At 42.8% G+C, this 17,323-nt stretch overlaps 1 protein-coding gene across 11 annotated transcripts in view; it reads left to right on the top strand.

Annotated features, from left to right (window-relative positions):
* LDB2 (LIM domain binding 2) overlaps window positions 1–17,323 on the top strand; it is a 388,815-nt gene that overhangs the window by 136,203 nt on the left and 235,289 nt on the right. For all 11 annotated transcript variants that reach the window (XM_064584314.1, XM_045881430.3, XM_064584318.1 and 8 more), the window contains exon 2: window positions 7,541–7,643. In XM_064584314.1, the coding sequence (XP_064440384.1) occupies window positions 7,541–7,643 (103 nt within the window). The remainder of the gene's footprint in view (window positions 1–7,540; window positions 7,644–17,323) is intronic.

Below are 17,323 nucleotides of genomic sequence, written 5' to 3'. Positions count from 1 at the left end.
CAGGCAGGGTGCACAGAGCGGGATCCCCAACTCCTCCCACGCTGATTCTGTTTCATGAGTTAGTTTGAAGGACCACGAAGAGCCTATGCTTTCATTCTTGTGTCAGCATCAAGAAATAATCCTCCTTTTGGTTAATGAAGCCCCTGAGATGCACTGTGCCTTAAGAGAATAATAGGCAAATTGTTTAATTTCATTTTTAATTTAATAGTTTATTATTCCATTATTACATCTTCTTTGAACTTTTAGATGCTCATCCTTCTCCTGGCAGGGTGGACTCTATTTATCAGACTCATGTCAGATCCTCTTATTAGATCCCACTTGGAAAGACATTGCTTGGAAATGCACCTTGTTTCATCTTTACCCATGCATCAGTCAGACCAGAAGGCTTCAATTTGGAAGTACAGAGACCTCCTAATGTAAGAGCCAAAATATAGACAAGTACATACCCTATGCCTACATACAGCCAAGTTAGATATATGCCCCAGAGAACTTCTTACACATGTGCACAAAGGGACACTATAAAGATACTTATCGCAGCATTGTTGTAATAGCAAAAAATTAGAAACTGTCTAGAGATCATTAGTAGCAAAATGCTTAAGTAAAATATATTACATTCATTCAGTGCACTATTATGGGAAGAAGAAGCCCTAATATATAAAATAGATAGGTCTCCAAAAAGCAATGTTGAATGAAAAAAAACAAAACAAGTTTAAAGAAAGGAACATAATGTATATCATTTAGATAAAATATTAAAAACATAAAATAAGACCATCTATGAATGGAGTCCTATGTGTGTATAAATATAAAAGATGGGGTAAGAAATGCCGAATGAATTCCATGAGACAGTTGTTTATGGGAGCCTGGGGGAGGGGAGGAAAAATCCAAAGCAAGATATGGGGACCCAGAACATTTATTTTTATTTATAATTTTTAATTCCTTCAAAAAAGGAAAATAAGATACCGTTTTCATAATTGTTAATTCTGGATAATGGGCCCATGGGTCTTCACATTATCTTCTACTCTCTATTTTAAAAAATTAATAAAGTAAAACCTCACTTACTTAAGTTACGGTCAGTGAAGTGTATTCATTTAACCAACGTTTTGCTGAAAAGGACAAGAAAAATACCCAAAAGGTGATGCAATAGAATGGCAATGCAGGCGTGAGATCATTTTGAAAATTTCCGTCTCCATGTGAACTTCTCAAGTGGCGGGGTAGCGCATCTGCTCACAGAAAGTGAGACAGAGAGGGCTTAGCTTGAACACCATCCTGGTTCCCTGGCCACTGAGTTTAGACTCTCAGGACTCCTACGACACCAGAGGAGGACTCTGTGTGGGTAATGCCTCTCCATTGGCTCATTCCATTTTTCTACTCCTTTACTGGGTAATCTATAGGTGGGAGCTCTGTTGGGGATGGAGCCATGCCTGACGCCTCGTCTCTCCTTTAAGTATCTCCCAGGTTACTATAGGATTATAAGGCAGTGATTCAATTATAATTTGATTCACGTGCTCACGGGGTAGAGTTTTCAAGGTTTCCTCGCACAGGAGACAGTGAAAAAGGAATGAAAAGACTGGGACTTGGCATGTGCTGCACATTTGAGGCCAAAAGAGCAACATATGCAAAGACAGGGAGGAGGTGAAGATTAACCAGGAACTCTTGGTTCAGAAAGATAAGTTGCCCGAGACCCCTTGGCTACACAGGAAAACTGACTATGCTGGGCCCTTTTCAGTGTGGCAAGAATGGCTTTATCCTGGATGGAATGTCTTTACCATACATATACCAAATGTCATATGTATTATAACTGCTAGTAACTGACTTGCACGCCCATCCCACACATCTAGGAATAAGACCTCGGGCCTTTGGTTTCTTTTGGATGTCATTTACCATCACCATTATGTGGAAGTCCCAAAATGTTGATCTTGACCTACTTGTCAGTCTTGAGGCACTCCTTGGCTAATCTCCAAGTTAGTTTGATTTGAGGGGATGGAGCCTCATCCCCTTCAGACTTCAGACTTAGCTTCTCTTTGGAATCCTTTCCCCAAAACTGCTTGGCAACTTTACTCACGCAGTCTCCTTCGGGTTGACTTGCTAACCTTGGCTATACGTTGCCTGCTTTGCAAGGAGAATGGGGAATTTTGTGGTTCTTTCATTTCTCCAAAGATGGAGGCGCGAGGTTTACAGCCAAGAGGTGGGAGAGCTAGCCTGTAGATACAACTGCAGAACGTTGAGCAGTCCATTTTTCTTTATATTCCCTTGGCCCCTTGCTCTTCCTCCCATGTGGCCAAGCAGAGCACCCGTGGCCTTTGCAAGGCTCATATCATTCTAGATGACTGAAGTTGAATGATGGAGGAGCTGATCTATTATCCTTGCCCACAGCTCGTGTGGCGGCTGTGAGCTAAGAACTGAGCTTCTACCTCTCAGGACTGTCCGATCTCTGCCAGAGGTTTCTTTGGTTCCACAGAAGCCTTTGTAGCTGCATTTCAGCCAGCCTGGACACCTAGCCTCATTATTATGCAAATGTCTTCCACCAAATTGCCTAACTGATCCCAGGAACTCGAGTAGGCAGCAAAATGGAAGGAAGACGTATATAAAGAGGAAGTTGATTTTCAGGGCAAGCAAGTGAAGCTGGGAGAAAAGGAATTAAATCTGAAAATGCCGGAGTCAGAGATCTGCTCTGGCAGAATTTCCTCTAGGCAATGCTGGCCACTTTGTCTACATTGTGAACCACCTTCATCTTCAACCTAAGGTGAAAAATCACTTTGTAAGCAGAATTATTTGCAGAAAATCATAGACTGGTAGGTTCATCAGTTGCAACAAAGGGACCACTCTGATGGGGGATATTGATAATGTGGGAGGCTGTGTGTGTGCGGGGGCAGGGGATAGAACAGAAATCTGTGTCCTCTCTCATAATTTTGCTATGAACCTAAAACTGCTCTAAAAAATAAAATCAGGGTGCCTGGGTGGCTCAGATGGTTAAGCGTCTCCCTTCGGCTCAGGTCATGATCCCAGGGTCCTGGGATCGAGTCCCGCATCGGGCTCTCTGCTCCTTGGGAGCCTGCTTCTCCCTCTGTCTCTCTCTCTCACTCTCTCTGTCTCTCATGAATAAATAAATAAAATCTTTAAAAAAAATAAATAAAAAATAAAATCAATTTGAAAAACTGTACTAGAGTTAGGCAGACTTGTAAGTGAACTTTAGATTTGCCATTTTCTAGCTGTCTGATCTTCACTGAGTAAAGATTTCTGAAATTCGGATTCTCTATAACAATTTTAAGAGTCAAATGAAACAATAATGAATAATAATGGCTGCCATTTATTGAACAGCTGCTATGTGCTAGGCGGTTACTTTTTAGTCCTCAGAGTGCACTGAAATTATTATTCCTACTTGATACATGAGCAAACAGATGCAAAGAAATCAGGTGACTTGACTAAGGTCCTCCAGCTAATAAGAGGCAGGATTCACATGTTGACGTCAGTGTGACATAGAGGTTAAAGATAACAATTCTCTATAAGTTTGCTTGCTCTGCCCCTTGGTAGCACTTTGGACAGTTGTGAATATATGAGTGTACAACACATGTAAAGCCCTTAGAAAGTACTGAGTTCTGGGTACTACTCTTAACCCACGGCCCCCCAACACGTGTGTTCCTTCCATCATCTGCTTCTTTCACACACAGTCAACACAAGACTGGCCTGTACTTGACATTTAACAATTTTTTGTCAAAGCTTTACTCCTTTTATTCCCTTTCCTACCATAAACACCTATCCTCTCATAACTAAAGACTAATTCAAAAGCTTTATATATGTGTGTGTCAGGGGACAGTTGACAATTATAATTTAAAAATGCATCAAAAAATTGGTGTGCCATTTTAGAAATATCAGCCAAGAGACAAAGAAGGGTCGCAACAATCAAGATCTCTTGAAAACTTTGTAGAGTGAGTTTCTTGAGGTGGGTCTGTGCTGGTACACTAAAGAATTTCATTCATTCATTCATTCAACGAGCCAACCCAAAATATAAATATATTTTGTAACTATTCTGCATCTGGAATAATTACATTTTTCATTTTTAGTTTTGAAATGTTCTTCTAACCAAAGCCAAGTGATTTTTTTTGTGTGCATAGAGCTACCTGATGTAACCTTCTCCTACCACACCTGTTCTGACATTTCCTGAGACACTGACTCATCTTATGTTCCATTGCAGTTGGTTGAATCGAAGAGCATGTCCCCTTCTCGGATCATTGTGCCTTTCTCAGCTCCCGCTGGTCCTGGCGTGTCTAGGTGGTGTGGACCCCATGTGGCTGCTCCTTGGCACTTTTTACCCTTCACTTCAGCCTGAGTCCTTCTTTTGCTCCCAGGGCTTTCGGATCAGCCTGGGTTCTCCCTGGGCTTTTGCCTTTCACTGCTCCATTTCCTAGCAGGAATGCCAGAAACCCAGAGTTAGATGACAGGCAAATGCAGGAGCGGGATCTGATCTAGTCACGGGCCTTTGAGTAATCATTAGGGCAAAAGAGAGTCCATACACCTCTGTTCTGAGTTTTCATTCTGTTGCAGACAGTTGCTGTCGCCAGGCAAATGCGTTACAAGTATTTGGAATGAGAAGAAACGTGCTTGATTTATCAACAGGCTCCTTTGGAAAGTGCATTTTTGGTGGCGGTTCTTTAGAACATGCAACGCCTCCTCCCTTAAAAATGATGCTAAAGATGGTAGGTAGAGGCAGGGAAGGGGCATTTTATTGATCTTCACTGTGTCCTGGGCATTCTTCTGGGAACTTTAGACCCACGGATTTATTTACTCCTCACATCAAATTCTGCAAGATAATTATTATTATGGTTGTTGTTGTCACATGTACTTTGCAATAAAATTATTACTGTTATGTTCCTATTATTTTCCTCAACTTGCAAGTAAAGAAACAGGCTCAGGAAGGTAAAATAAATTGTCCGTGCTCACATTGCTGAGAAGAGGGAGTGTTGGGATGAAGCCTGGGTCTGAGGGTTGCCTGTAGGCGTGAGTTCTGCTGCTGACGTCATACCACATGGGGTACTGCACAATGTGAGGCAGGATGGTGAGCATCCTCCTGGGTGTGAGTCCTGGCAGCAGGGCGGTACCGGGAAGCAAGGAGCTGGACAAAGAGATCAATCTGAGACAAAACATTCCCTTTTCACTCTCCCTCCCTTCTTTCTAAGTCCTAACTTCTGCCTTGGCAAAGACTGCCAGAGAAATGAGTCAGGCAGAGGCTGGGGCTCGGAGGTCACAGGGTCGGAGTTGAAATCCCAGCCCGACAATTTATCGGCTGAGTGTACTTGGCAAGTTCCATTTCCCACCTGTGCTTTGGTTTCTGAGGTTGTAAAGTTGGGATAATACATAACGGGAGAGGCTTCATTCATTCACTGAACAACTTCTACTGAGTCATACCATGGGCTTGACACCATTCAGGGAACTGGGAGATAGCGCAGGATGCAAAACAGAACACCTGCTCACAAGAAAATTAAATTATACAGGAGACTAAGGACAAAAAACACACACAAAAAAACCACCCAAAACCAACAACAAACAAACAAGAAACAGGGTGGTAATAAGGAGTAAGAAGGAAGATACACATAAAGCACTTAGAATAATGCTTGGCATGTGGTGAGCACTCAATAAATGTTAGCCATTATTATTCTTTTTCCATCTGTCTAGCAATTTGAAATAAAATAAACCAGTGTACCCAGGCTCCTAAGTGGGGTTTTTTTCCCCAGCTGCTTCTTCCATTTCCAAGCCCACTGATTTTTCTAGAAACTCTGACAGCTTCCACAACACCCAGGCTTCGTGCTGTGGTCTCGGGTCTGGAGGGAGGCTCCTGTTAGTTGCTCACTTGGCTCTCTCCTACTCGTGGGTTTGAGCCCTTTGAGGGTAGGGACCAGTCTCTCAACCAGCTGTATGCTCTGAGGACCTGCACATAATAAATGCTCAATAAGTATTTGTTTTTGGGGAAAAAAAAGGAGAGGTAGTTTGTATGTGGAGTCATGAATCGCCCCTGGGTGCTTTTATATTTACTGTGTTTTACCAAGAAAAGTGTTGGCTTTTGGTGTAGTGATTGGAAGGAAGCCAGAAAAAAAAAAAAAAAAAGACCAAAAAATTCATTTGCCTGACCTGTTGCTTTTCTGAAATGAGAACAGACAGCATCAATCTTCGGTGGCCCTTTAATTCTTCTTGTCAGGACTGAAGGCTCGTTCCTGATGCCTGCCAGTGACAACAACTTAATGTTGTCCTAAGCAGAGCAACTTAACGGGAAGAAGAGAGGCTTGCAGTATTTCCACCAGGGCCACGGCAGTGGGGGCCACCGAGTGGGGAGCTGCCCCTCCCTCGTCTGACAGGCAGCTGCAGAACATCTCCTCCTAAAGTCTGGCACTGACCAAAGATTCTCTGGGAAAAGATTGTGCTTAAGAATTTGGGGGTACATGGGGCAAGATGCAGAGCACGAAGCCAGGTATGATGCCCCCTTTTAGAATATGACGCTCGGTGTAACCTTCCTGATTCGCTCTTATAGGACCCCCCCCCCCCAATGATTAACAATGATTTTAACTGCCTTAAACTGGGCCAGTTTCAAAGTGTTTTCTGGATGAACAAGAAACGCTCAACCCAAAACAAACAGAGTTCGCATGGATAGTTTGCATTCTGCTGAACTGCTTTATTTTTTTATTTATTTTATTTTTTTTAAAGATTTTATTTATTTATTTGAGAGAGAGAGAATGAGAGAGAGCACATGAGAGGGGGGAGGGTCAGAGGGAGAAGCAGACCCCCCGCCGAGCAGGGAGCCGGATGCGGGACTCGATCCCGGGACTCCAGGATCATGACCTGAGCCGAAGGCAGTCGCTTAACCAACTGAGCCACCCAGGCGCCCTGAACTGCTTTTATTTTAATAATCATGTTAACAACAAGGCCTATAATCTTATAGATTGCCTATAATCTTAAAACAGTCCTCAAGAACAATCCGTGTGCATGTAATGGGGGTTTGTGCAAGCGTGGACCACTGCGTATCATCTGTCTGTGTAACCCATGTGGCAATACCCATTTCTCATAGGACATTTGCGTAAGGTGGGGCTACAAGTCACACACACCCCTTTTTGAATCGATTATCTTTTAAAAATGTACTCTCCTTCAACTCGTTGTGGTATGGTGGTAAAATCAAATTCTTAAAAGAGCAAAGAGAAAGAGAGACCAAAAAGAAGTTGAATGTATTTTACGTGAAATGTAAACTTTTTTTGTTAACGAATGTCACATTGTGTTCCAAAGTACATTTATTAAATCTCCCCAAATATGTCCTGGAGAATTAATTTTCATTCAGTTTGCATTCACTCATTTATTGAATTGGAATTCGGTCCCCATTTGAGGCAATTAATTTGAGGAGTGACCACACGCTCGCCCACCTGCCTTCTAGGACACCCACACACATATGCTGAGTAACAAGCAAGTGGAAACTGGGTTTGTCTTTCTTTTTCCTTTCCCTTTCCTGCTTTGAGGTAGTTTCTGTTCTTGCCTGTTAAATAAATGATCTGTCTCTTTGCAGGATAGCGACAACCTCTGGTGGGACGCGTTTGCCACCGAGTTTTTTGAAGACGATGCCACGTTAACTCTTTCATTTTGTTTGGAAGATGGACCAAAGCGCTACAGTAAGAAAGAAGTTTATTTTTCTAATATCCCTTCTTTTTGCGCCTGTAAGAAAACCACAGGGGTCTTCAGAGAATAGCACAGGGCTGACAGCCTAACAATAACACCTCCTCTGCTGACGAGGTTCTTGCTTCCCATCAAGGCTTTGTCACCGGGTGGCAGCCTGGGTCAGCTGAGAGAGCGTTCCTTCAAGGCTGAGAATGTTTGGGCACCTGTCTGTTTAGCAAGTGAGGCAAATATGAACTAAGTCACCCAATGATAAGTGGGAGCTGGATTACGGGGTTTCCATCCACCTCTTCCCTGTGACCCTCCTTTATCCTTTACAGCTGACATTTCATGCCCAATGTTCTGCTTCTGAAGTTTCCTTAAAAAAAAAAAAAAAAGAAATTCTCACAGTTACTGTATCAGCCACAGCCTCCTAATTTTGTCTTATCAATTATCTCAGGTATTTATTTGACAAGTGCTAGCTTTTCTTGGGGGCAGGGGAGAGGCCACTGCTGCTTTGAACATACAGTTTTGGATTAGTGTTGACAGAATTATAGTTCCTTGTCTTTCCAGCGAGTGATAACTCTGTAAAGATCCTCAAATTACTGCCCCTGGCACCTTGGGTAGCAGCTGATCTGTCCTGATTAGGTTCAGCCAACTTGTCAGAGATCAGATTTGCTAGTTGTGCTATAAGACTAAGAGGCATAGAAACATCAGCAATTAATGTCTGGTTAGATCAGAAAGAGATGTGTTTTCAGAAATCGGCATTGCACGTATGAAAGGATCCGTCAGAAGGTAAAACATCCCAAATGTCACAAACATAGAGATGATGATGGAACCAACCACCGCGTGTATGAACTGTCAATCCAGAGCATTGGGCAACTGATAGATAATAAGGCTCATGATAAACATGATTAAAAGATCTGATTGTTGCTAAATGTATTTCAAAGCCACTAGAGTTTTTTGTTTGTTTGTTTGTTTGTTATAACTTTAGAGAGCTTTGGACAACTTAGTAGTATTTGGATCTATTGTATGACGAGCTGATTAATTATGCTAATGCATGCATGGTGATTTTGCCCAAGTGGCAAACTGGGGAGAGCAGGACAACTTAAACTTGATGTCCAATTGGAACTCGTTGCCAGGAGCATCTCTTTAGATTTATTTGTTGTGGGCTTTTAAGGGAGCGGGACATTTCTAATAAGTATTTTGGGTGAGAGGGGCTGCTGGTTATGCCAGACAGTGGGCTGTTTTGGAGGGTCTTTGCATTCAACATAATGATTCCTGTCATAAGCGCTGGCAAGCCCAGCTCATGGGGGTCCTGAAGAGTGAACATGCTTTCCTGTGTGTGGGTGCCCCCAAGCAGCCTCATGCCCTGGAGAGTAGGAGAGTCGGGTACAGAAGCCGCTGTTTCAGAAGTCCCGGGAGATAAATGAACTCTGCAATCCAACAATTACTCTCTCCCCAAAAGCCTGCCTGATCGATGGTGAATAATTTCAAACCATGCAGTCATCCATCCTCTGAGCCTTCTCATTTTCTTTTGAGGCGTAAGCTCAGATAACTTCAAGTTACCATTGTTTTGTGTTCCTGTGGGTTTCTTTGTTTTGGTTTCTGCTTTTTTGTTTTGTTTTGTTTTTTTTGGTTTGTGAATCCATCAGGGTCTGCTCAGGGAACTAGAATTAGTTTTAAAGCCTGTACTGATGCAATAGGGTCTCGATCTTCCCTCTGCCCACCCCCCCAACCCCAACACCATTTGAGGGTAAGGCGTGATCAGTACCCGTTTAAGATCTTACTTATACCCATGCACAGGAGTAAATGCCTGACTATAAGCCATTGTTGTCCAGGTTTCTTTGTTTCTGTGAGCCAAAATATTTCCTGAGCAGAGAAGAGAAACAAAGATGATTGACAGTTTGGAGCCGAGGCTCATCAGCTTCTTTGCTGACAGCCTGGTGATGTGCACGATGCTGCTGATGTGCGGGCAAGTGACAGGTGATTGACAGCCCAGGACGGGGAGACAAGGAGGAGGAAGCACACTTAGAACGCCTGACGCACACTGTTTATGCAGCGCTCCGAGCTCTGGCGCCGACACCTTAACCCATTCGCCGTCCAGGCAGTGTGTGCCAGGCTGTGAAAGCACCTGCTGGTGCGGGGCGGGAGCCTACGGCTCTTCCCCGAGACCTCCTGGGGAGCTGACAACCCTGGCTTTCTGAGAAAGAAAACAAGACGTGGCTATTACATTTCTATATGTAAAGAATTTCCCCAAATTACATTTATCTTAGGTACCAAGAAATATGCCAGTTGGGGTTTATTTAGCCCTTACTAGAAAAAAAAATTTTTTTTTTCCTTTTCTCTCCCCATCTCTGTGTTTACAGGGTCCGTCTGGCTCTAAGATACCTTATCTCTAAGCTACAGTAAATCCTATAATATGTGTTGGCTTATTTATTTGGTGTCTGTCACCATCCTATTAGAATGTCATCTCTGTGTGAACACGAGCTTCCTATTATTTATTGCTGGATTCTCAGACTGATACAGGAACTTGTACACAATAGGTGCTCAATAAATATTTGTTGAATGAATGATTGAATGAATAATGGACATTTGGGGAAAAGTTTATAACACCAGACAGAATGGTAGCAAAACAATTCCTTGACCTAGATCGCTAGACTTTCTAAGGTGGGAAGAACATAATCCACAGCGCTCTGCTGGTGATTTCAAAGAAGCTCTAGGATATGGTCTGATACACTTTAAGCTAGAAGGGGGAACCAGCGACATAATAATTCAGGAAATAATTATGCTTTTGGAGATAGCATACAGCTTCTTTTTCATAAAACTCCTCCGTCTTGATCATCACTCCAGTCCCCAAGCCCCTTTCCTCTCCTGATGGTGGTGGTGGTGGGGTGGGGAAAGAGAACTCCCTCCCCAGGTGGGATATGACGACCAGATGGAGACTACTGATGTCTTCCTGGGAGACGGGGGGGGTGAGGTTGGTGTTGAGAGGTGCCAGGTGGATAAGGTTAGCGGGCCATGAAATTGAGCTGTGCATCCCTGCCTGGTGGAAGCATTGGGAAGGTGTTCCTTCAGCAGCTGGAGAAGTGGGCAGTTTCCAAGAGGTAGCTTTCTACCTGCGTGACATGGAATCTCGAGTGGGGAAGAGACCCGAGACAGATAATTCCCTTTTTGTCGGCAGATCAGTAGTTGAAGACTGTGAGAGCTGAAAAGTGCCTTTTCTGAAAACGGAAGCTTGGTCCAGTGAGCCCCAGCTGGTGAGCCATTGGGCCTCGGGTCGGCTGACTCCAAAGTCAAAGCCAGGGCACCCTCCCTTCCCTATCCTCATCTCATGTCTACATCATCCCGTAGCTAAAGGGAAAGAAATGGATTTGTCAGTTCACACATTTCCAGGAACATAAGTCACAAATAATTACCGAGGCTTCGTTGACACGGAAGGCAAAGGAAGCAGAGGAAGAGGGTTCTCACGCCCTCTGTATGCTTCCTTTATAATGCTAAATCCAGCATGATGTGCTGTTTCCCTTCCCCATCTTGTACAAAAGTGATCATTTTCAGGTTGATGTGAGGCTGTGGCAAGTACTTCTAGTTCTAGACCCCTTTTTGCACACGTAATGGAATGGTGTCCACACCATTCTCTCCCTCTGTGACCATCACAAACGCCCTTTGGGTGATGCTACAGGTAACCCCCCAGGAGACCCAGGCTGTGTCCAGGTCCACGTTGGCCATGTTCTTCATCCGTGGGAAATAGGTGGTTCATTCAGAAGATGTCTCTTTGCTGGGAGAGATGCAAGGAGGAAGTTCTCCTGGTTCTCGTGACATTGGAGAGGTTGGGAGGTTGTACCACGGAGCAAACACGTTTGGATGCTAATTCATACTTTGATTGGTAAACAGAACTTCCACTTCCTCATCTGCAAGACGTAATACTACTATCCCTGGCTTGGCATGAAAATTAAGTGAGATGACACAGTCTAAGAGCCTCAGACCGTTTGAAGCAAACTGTAGGCAGCACTGATTATTACTACTGATAGCAATGCACAGCCTTGGCATTCCCGTAGCTTCTGTGCCGGGGAGAAGCTTACCATCAGGCAGGTGCTATTCAAGTGTGCTCCATGTGCAGAGCTTGCTGCAGAGACTCGCTGGTCAGCTGGGAGTCACACGACCCCTCTGCTGGGCAGTTTCTACTGAAATGCAGCATTGAAGAGACTGCGTCCTCCCAGGCTTTCCTCAGAAACCCACTGTTATTTCTGGTACATAGGTTATGTTCAGGAGGTAGGGAATAGACAGGGGAAGGGTGATTGAGAATGTGTGGGGCTTTGTACTTTGAGGGGCTGAAGACTCCAAACACTAAGCCATGTCTAGGTTGGTATTGACTTGGAAATTAGGGTAAAAAGTGGTGTAACTGCTAAAATGCCATCTCATTTCAGGGCACTGCCCATTGGCCTGCTTTTCAGGGAAAAGGGTCAGGCAGGGTCTTGGGGTCTGAGACCTGAGCTCCAACCTGGCTTTGTCTTTTACTACTGCCGTGGTTTGGTGTGCATCACTTTCTGAGCATCAGTGACCTCACCTGAAAAGTGAGGCTAGTTGAGATGATGTATATAAAGTTTCCAGCACCTTGAAAATGCTCCTTAAATGGCTACTGTTTGATTGAATTCTACTGTGAGCATTGCTGACTCCAGACTGAGATCTAGGACAATTCAGATAAAATTATCATTAATCCTTTAAAAAAATTTTTTTTTTTAATTTATTTTTTTAGAGAGAGTACAAGTGAGCATGAGCGGGGGGGAGGAGCAGAGAGAGAGACAGCGGTTGAGAGAGAGAGAGAGAGAGGATCTCCAGCAGACTCCCGGATGAGTGTGGAGCCCAGTGAGGGGCTTGATCTCACGGCCCTAAGATCATGACCTGAGCCGAAATCAAGAGTTGGACAATTAACCGACTGAGCCACCAGGGCACCCTGTCATGAATCCTTTAACTACTGTTTGTAATTTTGGGTTGGTGGGTCCACTAATTTTCGATCATATACTTATTTCATCTTGCCTTCCATATTCTGTCTGGACTAAAGATTTCTCATGAGACTACACATTTACACAGTCACATTAGTCCAAGACTGTTGTTTTTCTCTCTGTGGCTGCTGGGGGGGACATTTCACTCAACAACAAAAAAAGAAAATTGTTTTAGGACATATCATCCCCCATGCCATTATTTTCTTCTGTTGTCCTCAGTCATCTGGTCCTATTAGATATTGTGAAGAACTGCACATCGGCCCCTCAGTGGAGCCATTTCTGTACTTGCTGTTTCTCCTTAACATTTGCTTCCTCACATCCCTTTTTTTCCTGAAAGCTCTGGTAGCATTGCGATATTGACGAAGTTCTTCAATTTTGTCTTGTAGTATGTGTTTTTATGTGTTGTGTATTTGGATGTGTCCCCCTAAGGTAGAGAAATTCTACGAGGCTCAAGTAGCTTCACTATCTCTGGTTACTATTTTTCTCCTGTTTTTTATTGGTTCACCTTGCCCAGCTGTGTCTTTATTGTGCTTGCTATATAGGAATTCTGAAAGCATTTCCCCACCCTCTCCCCAACTTTCTCTTTCTCTAATACCATATTGCATGATTAAAAATGTATTTCTTGGAAGGGGGGCTCCTGGGTGGCTCAGATGGTTAAGTGTCTGCCTTCGGCTCAGGTCATGATCTACAGGTCCTGGGATCGAGCCCCACATCCGGCTCCCTACTCAGCAGGGAGTCTGTTTCTCCCCCTGCTGTGTGCTCTCTCTCTCCGATGATTAAATAAAATCTTTAAAAAAAAATTAAAAAATGTATTTCTGGGAAAATTACTCCTTAAATATATATATAGGTGTTTTGACACAGCATTTAATAATACTGTGGCACAAATGTGGCCATTTAAAATAGTTACATGCAAAAAAGCATGCCCTGCAGCACATGGGAAGAAGGGGTTTAGGAGGCTAGAATCTGTGTGTGTGTCTTTTCTACGAACAACACCTCTATAGAATTCACCTGAGATCTGAAGAGGCACAGGTTCCTGTCGCTGGTGCTTAAAGACCCTATGCTTTCTTTTCTTTTTTTTTTTTTTTTTAAAGATTTATTTATTTGACAGAGAGAGACACAGCGAGAGAGGGAACACAAGCAGGGGGAGTGGGAGAGGGAGAAGCAGGCTTCCTGCCGAACAGGGAGCCCGATGCTGGGCTCGATCCCAGGACCCTGGGATCATGACCTGAGCCGAAGGCAGACGCTTAACGACTGAGCCACCCAGGCGCCCAAGACCCTATGCTTTCTTAAGAGACAATACCAGGTGGTCCTTGGGATCTTCCTCAGTAAAGTAATTTTGTTTCTCTGAAAACTCCTCATTTTTTAAACATTTATGGAGGTGGAGATCAAAATTATGGCCTTTGGATCCATGCAGATTCATTTTGAGTCTTTGTTTCACTACAGCTGTGTGATGCAGGCATGCGACAGGACGTTAGGCATGTTGCTTAAACTATCTTAACCTCAATTTCTTCATATGCAGCATTAAGATAATAATGCCAACATCAGAGGGTACTTGTGAAGATTAAATACGATGAAATAACATGTAACTTTCGCCTAGTGCTGCCCGTGGAAAATACTTACCGCATGAATAAATACATGGAATCAAAAAAGAGGATAATTCCTATTACTCATCCAGTCATTTGGCACATAGCAGGGAGAACTCGGGATTTGGGCAAATCAGACCTGTCTTCTTTCTATGTGGGAACCTTAAGAATTTAAAGACGAACTTGCATTAACAGAAGATGGCAATTTAAAACAAGTCCCAAACTATTACACTGATGATCTGTTCTAAAAAGAGTGAGTTTTCCACCCTGTATTTTGCGCAGGGAACGAGGAGCTGTTGAACATTGATTGAGTGCCAGCCACTGTATTAGGCACCAAAGGGCTCCATATTTTGTTCACTGATGACCAGACGAAAGCAAATGGACTTTGCATTAGAAAGCGTATCTTAGAGGAAAGAATGCACTTCCCCAGAGTAAGCCTTGATGGTTAATTACTGGATGATTGTGGCATTTTGTTGCATACTGACATAGATGTCTTTGTCTCAGATGACTGAAAAAGTGCTTTCCTTTGCATGGAGCTGCATTAAATAGTTTCTGGGTGGCTCGAGCCTCTGAAGTTGTGATTTTAGCGTGTGACCCTTTTAAACGGCAGTCTTCATTAGGCTGGCAAGATTTGGAGTAAATTAAGTTAGGACAAAAGCAGACTTTCATGTGAAGTTCATTTGCACCTGGACTCATTCCTTGATTCATTCATTCAGAACTCAACAAGTTTCTGCTATTTGCCAGACATTGTCATAAAGAGGCCGACCGATTTTGAAAGGAAGACAGTTCATCACAAATTCTTTCATTGACTTTTGATTTCATTCTATTTAAGACTCCTACCTTAAGTTAACATAATCAACTAAGTGGCTCAAAAAGAAAATACTCCCGTGACATTGATACAAAATCTAGGGCTAGCTATAAAAAAAGACATAAGAGAAAGCTCACAACTGATAGATGAACTGACAGACTTCGGAAAAGGAATAAAGAGACTGAATGTCTTCCCATTTGTGATTTCAAACTGATGATATCAAAAGTTGTAAACTGGCTGTAACAATAGATTTGGAGCAGACATTCCATTCTCTCATCACTAATAAATACCACGCAAATGGACACATGAGATAATGGACAAATGCTTTGAATAAATTTAAAGTGTCATACAAGTTAGAGGTATACTTATTATCATATTTATATTTGATCTTTAGGATTTGGTGACTTTTAATTTTCTCTTTATATGTCAAACTATTAAGAAATCTGGGATGATTGTTGGATCTCTCCTCAGGTGTTAAAATTCATTGTTGGGGCACCTGGGTGGCTCAGTCGGTGAAGCGTCTGCCTTCAGCTCAGGTCATGATCCCAGGGTCCTCGGAGCCTGCTTCTCCCTCTCCCTCTGCCTGCCTGCCGTCTGCCTACTTGCGATCTCTCTCTGCCAAATAAATAAATAAAATCTTTAAAATAAAATAAAATAAAATTCATTGTCACATACACAGACTTGAGCATGTCAGGCCTCTGACTGCCCTTAAGAATTTAGTTGGGAGGTCTAAATGAGAAATTAACCAGGAAATGGACATTATATAGTTGTTTTTGAGACTCTGTGTGCCTGAGTTATCTGTGGGATCCTGGCACATGCATTTCCTGACACTTGGTTTCATGGAATATATTCCTATTCCTATGTCTTTCCTATGGTTCTCAAACCAAGATGGCAACAGAGCATGGTGGGTAACAGGATAAATGTGGCATTTTTTTTTTTTTCATTATCACAATGGCAGGCAGTGCTAGTGGTATTTACTATCTGGGGGCAAAGAAAATAAATGTTCTGGCCAGTAAAAATTATTGAGAAATGTCTCATCCAATCCTCTTTACCCCCAATTTACTCATCATCTTAAAGATAGGGTTGCTAGATAAAATGTAAGTGCACAAATGCAATCCTTGGGACATATTTATGCTATAAAATTATTTGTTGTTTATCTAAAATCCCAAATTAACTAGGCATCCTGTGTTTTTCTTTCCTAAATCTGGAAGCCCTACTTGAAGGAACCCAGTTTATCCTCAGATATGAAATCTTGATAATTCCAGAGCAGCTACAGTGGGATGTAAACATGACCCATCATATGAAAAAAAAAAAAAAAACTCTAGGAGATTTACCTGGCCCTGTTATTCACAGCGGTCTTGCCTCTCTTTATGTTCAGCAACTGTACTCACCAGCCCCACCTAAAGAATGAAACACCTCAACAGTGGGTGGGAGGGCAGGTTGAAGACTGCCTGAATTTAAATTCAAAGTCCGTGTTGCAAGCATTCCACAGTTGACTACACCAGCATTTGCGCCGGTGCTCAGCATATACACATGAGGGTGGTAACTGCCTAAATGCCCGCCTTAAAGGAGTTTACAGTTCAACAATGGAGAGACACAGACACAATGAGCTCAATGCAATAACATCAACACTGGGAGAGTAGGTGAGGCAAAGTACCATGAGGCATTGAGAAGGGAGTGATCACATACACTTCAGAGAGAAAAGACTCAGGCTGGCAAAGACCTCTTTCGACCTTCTAAGACTCTCTGTTTCCTACAGCCATGACAGAAAACACCTTGCCACAACACCTTGCAAATATAAGGCTTTCTTTCTTTTTTTTTTTTTTTGCAAATATAAGGCTTTCAGAAATTTTCGTGGGTTGCATGAATGATGTAGGCTGATCAATAGTACAACTATTATTCGAGGGGTTTGATTATTTAGACCACAGACACATCATTGCACATATGATTTCCCCCGTTTTAATAAGTTTCCACCATCACAATCTCAAATTATAGCAACTCATTTTGTATTGTGGAGTAACGGAAATGTCACAGAGCAATTTGCAAATTTATCCACAAACAGAACAAGGATTTGAGACTCATATTTTATTTTATTTTATTTATTTTTGTAATTTTTAATTTTATTATATTATGTTAGTCACCATACAATACATCATTAGTTTTTGATGTAGTGATCCACGATCCATTGTTTTCGTATAACACCCAGTGCTCCATGCAGTACGTGCCCTCCTTAATACCCATCACCGGGCTAACCAATCCCCCCTCCCCCCTCCCCTCTAGAACCCTGTTTGTTTCTCAGGTCC

Source organism: Mirounga angustirostris, unplaced genomic scaffold (assembly GCF_029215605.1).
Source record: "Mirounga angustirostris isolate CCGP_5_RB_7025 unplaced genomic scaffold, mMirAng1.0.hap1 SCAF_2, whole genome shotgun sequence".
NCBI classification, from domain to species: domain Eukaryota; kingdom Metazoa; phylum Chordata; class Mammalia; order Carnivora; family Phocidae; genus Mirounga; species Mirounga angustirostris.
The sequence above is the reverse complement of the archived record's forward strand: the minus strand, read 5'-3'. Positions and strand labels throughout refer to the sequence as shown.